This window comes from Oncorhynchus gorbuscha, linkage group LG04, assembly GCF_021184085.1.
Source record: "Oncorhynchus gorbuscha isolate QuinsamMale2020 ecotype Even-year linkage group LG04, OgorEven_v1.0, whole genome shotgun sequence".
Classification (NCBI taxonomy): domain Eukaryota; kingdom Metazoa; phylum Chordata; class Actinopteri; order Salmoniformes; family Salmonidae; genus Oncorhynchus; species Oncorhynchus gorbuscha.
Window position 1 is genome coordinate 9,779,093 of NC_060176.1, and position 16,998 is coordinate 9,796,090.

Here is a 16,998-nt window from a genome sequence, read left to right on the forward strand (position 1 = left end):
GTTCCGAGTGGTTAAAGTATTGCTATTGCAAGCAGGCAAATGGCCAAGTATTTTGTGCAACTGGGGATAAGATGTTTGTCATATTTCTTCTATTCCTTTTAACGAGCACCTTATGAACTGCATAATGCACCAAACACCCTGTTGCTTTGACAAGTGGCAAATAATCACTCATATTGATTAGGGGAGAAATCAGGTTTGTGTGCGCTGTTGAAACTAACACAACTCAAAAACCACATGGAAACTGGAAATCATTTTTACATCACTCGTTAGAGGTCAACCTGCTGATGACAACCAGCTACATTTTGTAGTGATGCATTTTGCTTTCAGGGTGTGGCCAAAACGGAAAGAGAAACGCAACACTTATTTGACAATCCCTCATATTGATATCACATTGAAATCAGTAGGATGAGAGGGGGGAGTCGGGTTACACATCCTGTTCAAACTAACCTTACTAAAACAAACATGGAATCTGGGAATAATATGTATATCACTGGTTAGAGGACAACTTGTAGAAGACAAGCCAGCTACAATTAGGATTGTTGCATTTTTTTGAAAGTGGGTCGCCAAAGCAGAAAGATAAATAACACTATTTTGTTAATCAGTCATATCGATATCAATTTGAAATCAATAGAGCAGGGGTGTATGCACTGTTTAAACTGATACTATTCAAAGGCCACACTGAATCTGAGAATCATTTGTATATCACTGGTTAGAAGAGAATTTGCTGTGGACAGTCATCTAAATTCTAGAATGTCGGATGCAGGTTGTGAGGATGCCGAAACAGGGAAGGAAATAAATCAATTGCTTCGTTATTTAACTTCAACAAATCACGACCCACCATAGGATATCAACAGTAACAAGGGTTAGCTGTTATTTGAGTGATAAATCCATGGATTGGTGTGAGGCCAGTGACTTTTATACAGAGAGCATTTAAAAATTGTCTGCCATTTGAGTTTGAAAATGATAGTAGAATTCGAAGTCCCAAGACGCCCAGTCTAATCTGAGGTAAAAAGGATGTGTAATTACCCTCAATTCCATGTGGTCGAAATGTGAGGTTGTTTTAATGTAGTAACAGATACGGTCTTAGTACATGAAATTAGCACAAATAATCTGAAATCTAATATGTAGCTTTGTCTCACAGCTAAATATGGCATAGAAACCTGAACATTTACAGTTGAAGTCGGAAGTTTACATACTGTCACGTTCTGACCTTAGTTTCTTTGATTTGTCTTTGTTTTAGTATAGTCAGGGTGTGAGTTGGGTGGGTTGTCTATGTTCCGTTTTCTATGTTGTGTTTGCGTTTGGCCTGGTATGGTTCTCAATCAGAGGCAGGTGTCGTCAGTTGTCTCTGATTGAGAATCATACTTAGGTAGCCTTTTCCCACTTGTGTTTCGTGGGTGTTTATATTCTGTTCTGTGTTTGTATTTCACCGTTCAGGACTGTTTTCGTTTCGTTCTCGTGTTTTGTTATTTTTGTTTGAGTATTCATTTTCATTAAAAGAGAATATGAATACTTACCACGCTGCACCTTGGTCCTCCTCTCTTTCTCCAACTTAGGTTGGAGTCATTAAAACTTGTTTTTCAACCACTCCACAAATTTGTTGTTAACAAACTATAGTTTTGGCAAGACAGTTAGGACATCTACTTTGTGCATGACACAAGTCATTTTTCCAACAATTGTTTACAGACAGATTATTTCACTTATAATTCACTGTATCACAATTCCAGTGGGTCAGAAGTTTACATACACTAAGTTGACTGTGCCTTCAAACAACTTGGAAAATTCAAGAAAATGATGTCATGGCTTTAGAAACTCCTGATGACCTAATTGACATCATTTTAGTCAATTGGAGGTGTACCTGAGGATGTATTTCAAGGCATACCTTCAAACCCAGTGCCTCTTTGCTTGACATCATGGGAAAATCAGAAGAAATCAGCCAAGACCTCGGGAAAAAAACACTGTAGACCTCCACAAGTCTGGTCCATCATTGGGAGCAATTTCCAAACGCCTGAAGGTACCACGTTCATCTGTACAAACAACAGTACACAAGTATAAACAAGTATAAACACCATAACAGCCATGATACCACTCAGGAAGGAGACATGTTCTGTCTCCTAGAGGTGAACGTACTTTGGTGCGAAAAATACAAATCAATCCCAAAACAACAGTAAAGGACCTTGTGAAGATGCTGGAGGAAACAGGTACAAAATTATCGATATCCACAGTAAAACAAGTCCTATAGCAACATGACCTGAAAGGCCACTCAGCAAGGAAGAAGCTACTGCTCCAAAACCGCCATAAAAAATCCAAACTATGGTTTGCAACTGCACATGGGGACAAAGATCATACTTTTTGGAGAAATGTCCTCTGGTCTGATGAAACAAAAATAGAACTTTTTGGCCATAATGACCATCGTTATGTTTGGAGTAAAAAGGGGGAGGCCTGCAAGCTGAAGAACACCATCCTAATCGTGAAGCACAGGGGTGGCACCATCATGTTGTGGGGTGTTTTGCTGCAGGAGGGACTGGTGCACTTCACAAAATAGATGGCATCATGAGGTAGGAAAATTATGTGGATATATTGAAGCAACATCTAAAGACATCAGGAAGTTAAAGCTTGGTCACAAATGGGTCTTCCAAATGGACAATGACCCCAAGCATACTTCCAAAGTTGTGGCAAAATGGCTTAAGGACAAGGTATTTGAGTGGGCATCACAAAGCCCTGACCTCAATCTTATAGAAAGTGTGGGCAAGCAAGGATGCCTACAAACCTGACTCAGTTACACCAGCTCTGTCAGGAGAAATGAGCCAAAATTCACCCAACTTATTGTGGGAAGCTTGTGGAAGGCTACCCTAAATGTTTGACCCAAGTTAAACAATTTAAAGGTAATGCTACCAAATACTAATTGAGGGTATGTAAACTTCTGACCCACTGGGAATGTGATGAAAGAAATAAAAGCTGAAATAAATAATTCTCTCTACTATTATTCAGACATTCTTAAAATAAAGTGGTGATCCTAACGGACCTAAGAGAGAGAATTTTTATTAGGATTAAAATGTCAGGAATTGTGAAAAACAAAACAAAATTGTGAGTTTAAATGTATTTGACTAAGGTGTATGTAAACTTCTGACTTCAACTGTATGTTAAACTGCAATCCAGATTAAAGACTAGTAAACTGAGGAACATTTTCTCTCCGGAGCACAATGTCCATGTCTTTGCCTACTCACACCAGTGATAAACACACCACCACAATATGGTTCAATCCTATCAGATTTTAGAACCATTCCATTGGACTCATATGGGATTCTATTTTATAGGATCCTACAGGATGGAACCCGTTTTGAACCCTATCATATTTTAGAACCCCATAAAATCCTCTATGATAGGACCTATAGTATAAAATCCTATAGGGTAGGTTCCAAAATAATTTTCTATTGGATTATAATAGCGTTTTAAAAAATTGGATTTGGGGGATTTTTTTGACTAGGATAGCCTTTTCAGAAATGATGCACAGATATTTAGTGTCAAACTTACACAACGGTTATAAATGAGGCCTCCTGGTCATTACTGCTTCAAAGCCACTGGCATACTGTTTTTCCTCATCCTCTTCTGTCTCATCACCATAGCAGTGCAACAAGCGATTAAATGAGATGAGCCAGATGAAATCACGGCCGGTAAAACGCACATTCTGAAAGAGTGTTTTATTGCTCCCAACTGAATTAGTGACTGTCTTTTTAACACTGTGATTACACAAGAATTACTGCTGCTTTCAGAGGGAGATTGCAGCCTTTTGTTAGTGTGACGTTAGCGAAGCAGCCAATCCTCGTTTCAGAGAGCAGCGGAGTGTGTGTATGTGTGTGTGTGCGACGAGGTAAGCCATCATTCCGTAAGAAGAAAGGGGTCATATCGGTGTTCAATGACGTTGTGACTCTGGTCTGAATAATCACTAGCCCTAAATGAATCACATTGGAGGACAAAACAATAACATTGAACAGATGAGTAAGGACTACAAAAGCTTCCTGAGATGACAAACAGCCATGTTACCTACACTACCATTCAAAAGTTTGGGGTCACTTAGAAATGTCCTTGTTTTTTAAAGAAAAGCACATTTTGTGTTATTTTTTAAATAACGTCAAGTTGATCAGAAATACAGTGTAGACATTGTTAATGTTGTAAATGACTATTGTAGCTGGAAACAGCAGACTTTTAATGGAATATCTACATAGGGGTACAGAGGCCCATTATCAGCAACCATCACTCCTGTGTTCTAATGGCACGTTGTGTTAGCTAATCCAATTTTATCATTTTAAAACGCTAATTGATCATTAGAAAACCCTTTGGCAATTATGTTTGCACAGCTGAAAACTGTTGTACTGATTAAAGAAGCAGCCTAGTTGAGTAGACTAGTTTCAGACTAGTTGAGTATCTGGAGCATCAACATTTGTGGGTTCGATTACAGGCTCAAAATGGCCAGAAACAAAGCCCGTTCTTCTGAAACTCATCAGTCTGAGAAATGAAGGCTATTCCATGCGAGAAATTGCCAAGACACTGAAGATCTTGTCCAATGCTACTCCCTTCACAGAACAGCGGAAACTGGCTCTAACCAGAATAGAAAGATGAGTGTGAGGCCCCGGTGCACAATTGAGCAAGAGGACAAGTACATTAGAGTGTCTAGTTTGAGAAACAGACGCCTCACAAGTCCTCAACTGGCAACTTCACTAAATAGTACCCGCAAAACACCAGTCCCAATGTCAACAGTGAAGAGGAGACACTAGCTCTACCTCAATTGTATCAACACGTATTCTGCGACACAAGGCACGCTAAAATTCTAAACCACTTTTATTCTACCCACAGAAACGCATACAAGCCCCTCCCTTGTCCTCACTTCGGCAAATCTGACCACAACTCTATTCTCCTGCTTCCTTTTTACAAACAAAAGCTCAAACAGGAAGTACCAGTGACATGCTCAATACAAAAGTGGTTTGATGAAGCAGATGCGAGGCTACAAGACTGTTTTGCTAGTACCGGCTGGAATACGTAGGTTTCATCTGGTAACATTGAGGAGTTTACCACATCGTTCACAGGCTTCCTCAATAAGTGCATAGAGGACGTCGTCCCCACAGTGACTATAGGTACATATCAAAACCAAAAATAATGGATTACAAGCAATAGCCACACAGGGCTAAAGGTTAGAGCTACCGCTTACAAGGAATGGGACACAGACATGGACGCATACAAGAAAGCCCGGTATGACCTCGGACGAGACATCGAACATGCAAAAGGACAATATAGGAGAAGGGTGGAATCCTATTACACCGACTTCGATGCTTGTCGTACGTGGCAGGGCTAACAGACGATAATGTATTACAAAGGGAAACCCAGTGAGATGCCCAGTGATGCAGAATGCCCAAATGAGCTAAATGCCTTTTATGCACACTTCGAGGAATACAACACTAAGACTTGTGGGAAAATCCCAGTACTGAGTCGATGTGCAATAGTACAGGGTAATTGAGGTAAATGTAAATATAGGTAGGAATGAAGGGACTAGGCAACAGGATAGATAAACAGTAGCAGCAACGTTGTGATGAGTCAAAAGAGAGTGCAAAAAGGATTCCAATCTCAATTGCACTTCGCAATGCCCCATCCTACCTGGACAAGAGGGAAAATAACTATGTGAGAATGCTGTTCATCGACTACAGGTCAGCGTTCAACATCATACTCCCCTCAAAGCTCATCACCAAGCTGGGCACCCGGGGACTAAACACCTCCATCTGCAACTGGATCCTGGGATTCCTGACGGGCTGGCCCCAGGTGGTGTGGGTAGGCAACAACACCTCTGCCACGTCGACCCTCAACACGGGGGCCCCTTAAGGGTGTGCACTTAGTCCCCTCCTATACTCCCTGTTCACCCTCGACTGCGTGGCCACGCACGACTCCAACACCATCATCAAGTTCGCTGACGACACAAAAGGTGGTAGGCCTGATCAGCAACGGCGATGAGACAGCCTACAGGGAGGTCAGACTTAGCAGTATGGTTCCAGGACAACAACCTCTCCTTCAACGTCAGTAAGACCAAGGAGCTGATCATGAACTACAGGACAGAGGGGAAAGCATGCCCCCATCTACATCGACGAGGCTGTAATGTAGCAGGTCGAGAGCCTCATGTTCCTAGGCTTTCACATCACTAAGGACTTCCTTGGCGTCCACACACCCGCACATGACAGTGCCACTTCCCACTCAAGAAGCTGAAAAGATTTGGTATGAGCCCTCAGATCTTCAAGGAGTTCTATAGTTGCACCATCAAGAGCATCTTGACTGGCTGCATCACCGCTTGGTATAGCAAATGCACTGCCTTCGACCGCGAAGCGCTGCAGAGGGTGATGCGAACACCCCAGTATATCACTGGGGCTGAGCTCTCTGCCATTCAAGACCTCTATATCTGGCGGTGTCCGAGGAAAGCCCTAAAAATTGCCAAAAACTCCAGCTACCTCCAGCTACCTAAGACTCCAGCTGCCAGATGGTAGCAGAGTGAACAGTCTATGGCTAACGTTACCAAAGCATCAGCTCTCAGACCAACAGGCTCCGAGACAACTTCTACTCCCAAGCTATAAGACTGCTAAATAGCCACTCTATGCACACTCACGTCTATGCACTGTATACACACTATATTCACACGCACACACTACACTGACACACTCACACAAAACCCACACACATACACACACTTTTACACTCATCATATGCTGCTGCTACTCTGTTCTCTATTTTACTCTTATTATTATCATCATCATCTATCCGGATGACTAGTCATTTTATCCTGCCTTAATGTACATATCTACTTAAAATACCTCATACCTCTCTGCACATTGATCTGGTACTTGTACTCCCCGTTTATAAATTCAGCAAAAAAAGAAACGTCCTCTCACTGTCAACTACGTTTGTTTTCAGCAAACTTAACATGTGTAAATATTTGTATGAACATAACAAGATTCAACAACTGCGACATAAACTGAGCAATTTCCACAGACATGTGACTAACAGAAATTGAATAATCTGTCCCTGAACAAAGGGGGGGGGGGGGTCCAAATCCAAATTAACAGTCAGTATCTGGTGTGGCCACCAGCTGCATTAAGTACTGCAGTGCATCTCCTTCTCATGGACTGCACCAGATTTGCCAGCTCTTGCTGTGAGATGTTACCACACTCTTCCACCAAAGCACATGCAAGTTCCCAGACATATGGGGGTTGGGGGGGGGGGGGGTAGCCCTAGCCCTCACCCTCTGATCCAACAAGTCCCAGGCATGCTCAATGGGATTGAGATCCGGGCTCTTCGCTGGCCATGGCAGAACACTGACATTCCTGTCTTGCAGGAAATCATGCACAGAACGAGCAGTATGGCTGGTGGCATTGTCATGTTGGAGGGTCATGTCAGGATGAGCCTGCAGGAAGGGTACCACATGAGGGAGGAGGAGGTTTTCCCTGTAAAGCAACAGCGTTGAGATTGCCTGCAATGACAACAAGCTCAGTACGATGATGCTGACACACACCGCCCCAGACCATGACGGACCCTCCACCTCCAAATCGATCCCGCTCCAGTGTACAGGCCTCGGTGTAACGCTCATTCCTTCGACAAAAGAACGCGAATCCGACCATCACCCCTGGTGAGACAAGACCGCGACTCGTCCGTGAAGAGCCTTTTTATGCCAGTCCTGTCTGGTCTAGCGACGGTTGGTTTGTGCCCAAAAGCGACGTTGTTGCTGGTGATGTGTGATGAGGCCCTGCATTACATCAGGCCGACAAGCCAGTCCAGCCTATTGCAGACAGTCTAAGCACTGATGGGGGGATTGTGCGTTCCTGGTGTAACTCAGGCAGTTGTTGCCATCCTTTACCTGTCACACAGTTGTGATGTTTGGATTACCAATCCTGTGCAGGGGTTGTTACACGTGCTCTGCCACTGCGAGGTCGATCAGCTGTCCATCCTGTCTCCCTGTAGCACTATCCTAGGCGTCTCACAGTACAGACACTGCAATTTACTGCCCTGGCCACATTTGCAGTCCTCATGACTCCTTGCAGCATGCCTAAGGCATGTTCACACAGATGAGCAGGGACCCTGGGCATCTTTCTTTTGGTGTTTTTCAGAGTCAGTAGAAAGGCCTCTTTAGTGTCCTAAGTTTTCATAACTGTGACCTTAAATTGCCTAACGTCTGTAAGCTGTTAGTGTCTTGACGACCATCCACAGGTGCATGTCCATTAATTGTTTATGGTTCATTGAACAAGCATGGGAAACAGTGTTTAAACCCTTTACAATGAAGATCTGTGAAGTTATTTGGATTTTTACTAATTATCTTTGAAAGACAGGGTCCTGAAAAAGGGACATTTCTTTTTTTGCTGAGTTTAGCCCCATTATTGTTTTTTAATTTTTTAATTTTAATAATGCATTGTTGGGAAGGGCTCGTAAACAAGCATTTCAGACAGCCACTGGCAATTTATGTTATTTTTAAAATGATTTTATTAATTTAACAAGTTAGTTAAGAACAAATTGTTATTTACAATGACGGCCTACACCGGTCAAACTCGGACAGCGCTGGGCCAATTGTGTGCCAATCACGGCCGGTTCTGGTACAGCCTGGAATTGAACCAGGGTGTCTATAGTGACGCCACAAGCACTGAGATGCAGTGCCTTAGACCGCTGCGCCACTTAGGAGCCCAAAATACATACAGTATACTATACAGTATACTGATTTGATTATTGAAGCTCAGAAGCTGAGATAGACATCAAAGTGAGAGAGAGAGCACAATTTCACACTTCCATTTCAATTCATGCTGCTTATGTATGAAGTCTGTATCAAGGCTAAGGAGCGTTTTAGCAGCCACTAAGGTGTTTACTTGGCAGGCAGAGAGGACCGACTTCTCTAACATCATTACTCAGATTAGATTTTGGACAGACTTAGCACCTGAGTGCATGCTTCACTTCTTTGTAAGGGCAGCTTGATTAGCTTTAGAATGCCACTATGTGCCACCAGAGACAGAAACATGAACAGAACTGAGTCCAATCCAGCTTGAGGAGGTTTGAAAGGATGAGTGTGTGAATGAGACGCATACAGCCAGGTACCTGATGGAGCATGGGGAAGAGGCATAACAACATTGACTTTTAGAGCTCAACTCATTAAGACATTACAGCAATATAATACAGCTATCAAAGGAGATCAATTGGGAGACAAATACATGGTCTGGTGGCCATGCAACTAATTTCACATGCAATCTGTTTTACTCTACATGATACCAAAGTGGTATCTCTTGCTCTGCACAACACTCTCAAATTCTGCATTTCATTCTGGCACAAAAGATGAAACTTCCTCCTCATTGAAAACCTGAGGATTTCAATTGGATTGTTTCATTTCCATCACGGTAGGAGACAGAGCTGAGCCAGATGGAGACGTGCTGTACAGTTGGCCAACAGACAGAGAGAGAGGACCATGCATGCTGCTGTAGCCTGTCTGTCTCTCGGTCTGTCTGGAGGCAGCAACAGCAAGCCTGACCTTTGTGCTTCCCCTTCCTCTCCTTCTTGCCGCTGCCTGTCTGCGGGGTGGAGCTGGTCGATGCCTTGCCCTTTTTGGCTGAGCGAGGAGCCTGGTTGTCCGCTACCACCTTCACCTCCTCATGTTCAGCTTCTTGCACTACGTACGGCACGGCAGGAGCCAGCGGACAGAAGGAGTTAGCAGGCAGGTGGGGGGAAAGGATGAAGATAAAAGTCAGACACTACACAGAAGGGTACTGTCAGTTAAGGTTAGCCTATAGGGAAAGAGAAAGAACAGGTAAAGACAGAGTTAGCAGAGGACACTATGCAAGGTTATATGAAGCAGACACACAGCAGAGGCGTTTCTCTTGCCTGGGTGAGAACACTGTTTATCGCCTCATGTCAAACAAGTCATGAATGTTCTAGCTCTGTGAAAATTGCAAACGCACAGCGCACGCTCCTCCCAGCAACAACATGTTCCAGGATTAGATGATAACAAATGCATACTGTAGCTACAGTCCCTTGAAATTGGCACTTTGATTCTAACATGTTTATCTTAATTCTATCAACTACTTGGTTGCCTTAGTATTTCCACTACAGCCTCCTCTGTTTTGCAGAGTGTCAGTGAATATCCAGTGGTGTGTCTCTATTCTCGTAAAAATTCGGAGCCTAGACCCGTCACCGCGGAGACATTCACAGTCTCATTGGGGGAACACATTTCTCTTCCAATTATTCCAAACAGCTTAAAGGGGAATAACTGAGCAAATGCTTCAAAAGCTCCGAGCAGAGAGAGATGGAGAGACCTGTATTCATGACCTGAAGTTCCTGTTAGCATATATGGAAACTAACAACTGGTAGGCCTACATACTCTGTTTCAGATAAGCATGAGCCTGAAGTCAGTTTCTGAACTAGGTTCAATTAATCAGTTTAGTCCACCTAAAATATTCTGTTAACAATGTCACCTTATATTTGGGGCGGTCAATAATATACAAATATTTTCCAGGTTTTTCTGCTTTATGATTTATCTACCTGATGCTAATCTGATTTATAGCAGAAGAAACATGCTATTTACAGTGTCAAGAAAAACTATGTGAACCATTTGGAATTACCTGGATTTCTGCATAGATTTGTCATAACATGTTATCTGAGCTTCATCTAAGCCACAACAATAGACAAACACAGCCTGCTTAAACTAATAACACACAAACAATTATACGTTTTCATGTCTTTATTGAACACCCCACGTAAACATTCATAGTGCAGGGTGGGAAAAGTATGTGAACCCTTGGATTTAATAACTGGTTGACCCTCCTTTTTGCAGAAATTAACCTCAACCAAACATTTTCTGTAGTTAGGGACCTGCACAACGGTCAGGAGGAATTTTGGACCATTCCTCTCTACAAAATGATATCAGTTCAGCAATATTTTTGGGATGTCTGGTGTGAACCGCTCTCTAGAGGTCATGCCACAGCATCTCAAATCAGTGATTGAGGTCAGGTCAGGATTTTCTTCTGTTGAAGCCATTCTGTTGTTGATTTACTTCTGTGTTTTTTGTCATTGTCCTGTTGCACCAGCCAAATTCTGTTGAGTTTCAATTGGCGGACAGACAGCTGTCACGAATATTACCGAAGGTGACTCCCCTTCTTGTTCGGGTGGCGCTCGGCGGTCGTCGTCGCCGGTCTACTAGCTATCGGCGATCCGTTGTTCTGTGTTCGTTTAGTTTTGTCTATTGGTAGCACCTGTTTCTAGTTTGGTTGTTAGGATAGGGTATATATAGTCTGTTTAGCCCGCTTCTGTTTCGTGCGGGCTTGTTCGTCCGTTTTGTTGGTTGAGTGTATTTTGTTGTATTTTGGGTTACACGCTGTCCGGTTATACTTCTGTTCATTTGTGTTTTCACTTTGTACATGTTGTGTTTCGGGACATTAAAGCGTGTTGTTTTTCCCACATCTTTGCTCTCTGCGCCTGACTCCACACCTCTTCACTCATAATTGTGACAGAAACCCGCACCACAATATGGAGTCAGCAGGAGCAGCGACCACTCCTCTTCCCACTATGGAGGAGAGAGTCCAACATCACACATCCATCCTCCATCGCCTAGGATCAGCGATGGAACGGATGATGGAGAGGATGGATCGTTGGGAGAGGAATGGTTTCCCTACTACTCCACCGACCCTCCCACCAGCAACTCTACCATCTGCCCCATCTGGATCCGGTTCCAGCGCTCAGCTCATGACGCCTCCGAGGAAATACGATGGAACAGCGACAGGGTGCCAGGGATTCCTGCTGCAATTAGACCTCTACCTGTCCACCGTTCGACCGGCCCCCTCAGAGGAGGAGAGAGTAGGGGTCCTCATCACCTGCCTGTCTGGTAGAGCCCTGGAGTGGGCTAATGCGGTCTGGAACGGGCCCGACTCGGCAAGAGACAACTACTCAGAGTTCATCCGCCGTTTCAGGGCCGTGTTCGATCACCCTCCAGAGGGTCGTGCGGCAGGTGAGAGATTGTTCCATCTGAGACAGGGGAAGAGGAGCGCGCAGGACTTCGCGCTGGAGTTCGGGACCTTGGCTGCGGGAGCAGGGTGGAATGGCAGGGCCCTGATAGACCATTACAGGTGTAGCCTGAGAGAGGACGTCCGTAGGGAGCTGGCCTGTCGGGATACTACACTTGGCCTGGATGGACTGATAGACCTGTCGATCCGGTTGGACCATCTGCTAGCTGCTCGTGGACGTTCTGAAAGGGTCTTGTCAGTTCTACCTCCTGATCCTCCTGCCCCTATTCCGATGGAGTTAGGAGGTACCGCATCAAGGGAGATCGGAGGAGGAAGTTCCTCCTGTACCAGTTGTGGCCGGAGAGGGCACACGTCTGGTCGGTGCTGGAGGAATTCATCTGGGAATCATGAACGCAGGCAGAATACTCATCGGTCACCCCAGGTGAGTAAGCACCACACTCTCCCAGAGTTTCCTGTTGGTCACATGTTCCTATTAATTTGTTTCCTTAATTATTCTCCTTCTCTCCAGCATAAGGCACTGGTAGATTCAGGCGCAGCTGGAAACTTTATAGATCGCGGACTCGCTCAGAGGTTGAGGATTCCATTAGTTAAAGTAAACCCCCCTTTTCCCGTGCACTCTTTAGATAGTCGACCATTAGGGTCAGGGCTGGTGAAGAAAGCCACAATTTCATTGGAGATGATTACGCAGGGGAATCACAAGGAGCGAATTAGTTTGTTCCTTATCGATTCACCTGCGTTTCCAGTTGTTCTGGGGATTCCCTGGTTGGCTATTCATAATCCTATGATTTCGTGGAAACAAGGAACTCTACAGGGGTGGTCTGATGAGTGTTCAGGCAGGTGTGTAGGGGTTTCCATCGGTGCTACAACGGTGGAGAGTCCAGACCAGGTTTCCACCGTGCGCATTCCAGCTGAGTATGATGATTTGGCTATCATTTTCAGTAAAAAGAAAGCGACCCAATTACCACTCCATAGGCAGGGGGATTGCGTGATAAATCTCCAGGTTAACGCTGCACTTCCCAGGAGTCATGTGTATCCTTTGTCTCAGGAGGAGAAGGTGGCTATGGAAAATTATATCACCGAGGCTCTGGGACAGGGGTACATTCGGCCCTCCATGTCACCTGTCTTTTCGAGTTTCTTTTTTGTGAAGTAAAAAGATGGTGGTTTGTGTCCGTGTATTGATTATAGAGGTCTAAATTCCATCACAGTGGGTTTTAGTTACCCACTACCTCTCATTGCTACGGTAGTGGAATCATTTCACGGAGCGCAGTTCTTCACTAAACTGGATCTCAGGAGTGCTTATAATTTGGTGCGTATTCGGAAGGGAGATGAGTGGAAAACTGCATTTAGCACTACCTCGGGCCATTATGAGTATCGCGTCATGCCATACGGTTTAAAGAATGCTCCAGCTATATTTCAATCCTTCGTGGATGAAATACTCAGAGACCTGCACGGACAGGGTGTAGTGGTTTATATTGACGATATCAACTGTACATTTCGGTGTTCCTCAAGGTTCTGTTTTAGGACCACTATTGTTTTCACTATATATTTTACCTCTTGGGGATGTTATTCGAAAACATAATGTAAACTTTCACTGCTATTCGGATGACACACAGCTGTACATTTCAATGAAACATGGTGAAGCACCAAAATTGCCCTCGCTAGAAGCATGTGTTTCAGACATAAGGAAGTGGATGGCTGCAAACTTTCTACTATTAAACTCGGACAAAACAGAGATGCTTGTTCTAGGTCCCAAGAAACAAAGAGATCTTCTGTTGAATCTGACAATTAATCTTAATGGTTGTACAGTCGTCTCAAATAAAACTGTGAAGGACCTCGGCGTTACTCTGGACCCTGATCTCTCTTTTGAAGAACACATCAAGACCATTTCGAGGATAGCTTTTTTCCATCTACGTAACATTGCAAAAATCAGAAACTTTCTGTCCAAAAATGATGCAGAAAAATTAATCCATGCTTTTGTCACTTCTAGGTTAGACTACTGCAATGCTCTATTTTCCGGCTACCCGGATAAAGCACTAAATAAACTTCAGTTAGTGCTAAATACGGCTGCTAGAATCCTGACTAGAACCAAAAAATTTGATCATATTACTCCAGTGCTAGCCTCTCTACACTGGCTTCCTGTCAAAGCAAGGGCTGATTTCAAGGTTTTACTGCTAACCTACAAAGCATTACATGGGCTTGCTCCTACCTACCTCTCTGATTTGGTCCTGCCGTACATACCTATACGTACGCTACGGTCACAAGACGCAGGCCTCCTAATTGTCCCTAGAATTTCTAAGCAAACAGCTGGAGGCAGGGCTTTCTCCTATAGAGCTCCATTTTTATGGAACGGTCTGCCTACCCATGTCAGAGACGCAAACTCGGTCTCAACCTTTAAGTCTTTACTGAAGACTCATCTCTTCAGTGGGTCATATGATTGAGTGTAGTCTGGCCCAGGAGTGGGAAGGTGAACGGAAAGGCTCTGGAGCAACGAACCGCCCTTGCTGTCTCTGCCTGGCCGGTTCCCCTTTTTCCACTGGGATTCTCTGCCTCTAGCCCTGTTACGGGGGCTGAGTCACTGGCTTGCTGGGGCTCTCTCGTGCCGTCCCTGGGGGGGGTGCGTCACCTGGGTGGGTTGATTCACTGTTGTGGTCGGCCTGTCTGGGTTCCCCCCCCCCTTGGGTTGTACCGTGTCGGAGATCTTTGTGGGCTATACTCGGCCTTGTCTCAGGATGGTAAGTTGGTGGTTGAAGATTTCCCTCTAGTGGTGTGGGGGCTGTGCTTTGGCAAAGTGGGTGGGGTTATATCCTTCCTGTTTGGCCCTGTCCGGGGGTGTCCTCGGATGGGGCCACAGTGTCTCCTGACCCCTCCTGTCTCAGCCTCCAGTATTTATGCTGCAGTAGTTTATGTGTCGGGGGGCTAGGGTCAGTTTGTTTATCTGGAGTACTTCTCCTGTCCTATTCGGTGTCCTGTGTAAATCTAAGTGTGCGTTCTCTAATTCTCTCCTTCTCTCTTTCTTTCTCTCTCTCGGAGGACCTGAGCCCTAGGACCGTGCCCCAGGACTACCTGACATGATGGCTCCTTGCTGTCCCCAGTCCACCTGACTGTGCTGCTGCTCCAGTTTCAACTGTTCTGCCTTATTATTATTTGACCATGCTGGTCATTTATGAACATTTGAACATCTTGGTCATGTTCTGTTATAATCTCTACCCGGCACAGCCAGAAGAGGACTGGCCACCCCACATAGCCCGGTTCCTCTCTAGGTTTCTTCCTAGGTTTTGGCCTTTCTAGGGAGTTTTTCCTAGCCACCGTGCTTTTACACCTGCATTGTTTGCTGTTTGGGGTTTTAGGCTGGGTTTCTGTACAGCACTTTGAGATATCAGCTGACGTACGAAGGGCTATATAAATAAATTTGATTTGATTTGATTTGATTTTGATCTACTCCGCTACACGCACTGCGCATGTATCTCTTGTGCGTAAAGTTCTTAGACGACTACTGGAGCATGACCTGTATGTGAAGGCGGAGAAATGTGAGTTTTTCAAACAATCAGTTTCCTTCCTGGGTTATCGTATTTCCAGCTCTGGTTTGGTAATGGAGGGTGATCACGTTAAGGCCGTGCGTAATTGGCCGACTCCGACCACGGTAAAGGAGGTGCAGCGGTTCTTGGGATTTGCCAATTACTACCGGAGGTTTATCCGGGGTTTTGGTCAGATAGCTGCCCCTATTACCTCACTGCTGAAGGGGGGACCGGTGCGTTTACAGTGGTCAGCAGAGGCGAACGGAGCTTTTCTTAAGTTGAAGGCGATGTTTACTAAGGCGCCGGTGTTGGCACATCCGGACCCTTCTTTGGCGTTTATAGTAGAGGTGGACGCATCCGAGGCTGGGGTTGGAGCTGTGCTCTCACAGCGTTCGGGTGTGCCACAAGCTCCGCCCCTGTGCCTTTTTTCTAAGAAACTCGGGCCAGCGGAGCGGAATTATGATGTGGGGGATAGGGAGTTGTTGGCTATGGTTAAGGCCCTGAAGGTGTAGAGACACTGGCTTGAGGGGGCTAAGCACCCTTTCCTTATCTGGACTGACCATCGTAACCTGGAGTATATCCGATCAGCTAGGAGAATGAATCCTCGTCAGGCAAGGTGGGCCATGTTTTTCACCAGATTTCATTTCACTGTCTCATATAGACCAGGTTCCCTCAACACTAAGGCTGACGCGCTGTCAAGACTCTATGACACTGAGGACAGGTCCATCGATCCTACTCCCATCATTCCGGCAGCTAAGCTGGTGGTACCGGTAGTATGGGATGTGGACGCGGACATCGAGCGGGCACTAAGGGGGGAACCTACGCCTCCACAGTGTCCGGAGGGTCGTAGGTACGTGCCGCTGGCTGTTCGTGATCAATTGATTCGATGGGCTCATTGTCTACCCTCGTCGGGTCACCCAGGTGTTTATAGGACTGTGAGAGGTCTTGAGAGGAAGTACTGGTGGCCCAATTTGAGGAGGGATGTGTGATTCTATGTTTCCTCCTGTTCGGTGTGCGCCCAGAGTAAGGCTCCTAGACACCTGCCAAGAGGTAAATTACAACCTCTTTCCATTCCACAACGGCCGTGGACCCATCTTTCGGTGGATTTTCTTACTGACCTTCCCCCCTCTCAGGGTAACACTACTATCCTGGTCGTTGTGGATCGGTTCTCTAAGTCCTGCCGTCTTATCCCATTGCCCGGTCTCCCTACGGCCCTACAGACTGCGGAAGCTCTTTTCACCCATGTCTTCCGGCACTACGGGGTGCCCGAGGATATAGTTTCTGATCGAGGCCCCCAATTTATCTCCCGTGTTTGGAGAGCATTTATGGAACGTCTGGGGGTCTCGGTCAGCCTTACCTCAGGGTATGACCCGGAGAGTAATGGTCAGGTGGAGAGAGTTAATCAGGAGGTGGGTAGGTTTCTGCGGTCGTATTGCCAGGACCGGCCAGGCGAGTGGGCG

At 45.3% G+C, this 16,998-nt stretch overlaps 1 protein-coding gene across 4 annotated transcripts in view; it reads right to left on the reverse strand.

Annotated features, from left to right (window-relative positions):
* Nucleotides 1-16,998, reverse strand: part of tub (TUB bipartite transcription factor) — a 114,592-nt gene that overhangs the window by 15,721 nt on the left and 81,873 nt on the right. For 2 of the 4 annotated variants that reach the window (XM_046345742.1, XM_046345743.1), the window contains exon 4: nt 9,539-9,676. The exons of the other annotated variants lie outside the window; for them this stretch is intronic. In XM_046345742.1, coding sequence (XP_046201698.1) covers nt 9,539-9,676 — 138 coding nt within the window. The remainder of the gene's footprint in view (nt 1-9,538; nt 9,677-16,998) is intronic. 4 annotated transcript variants of the gene reach the window in all.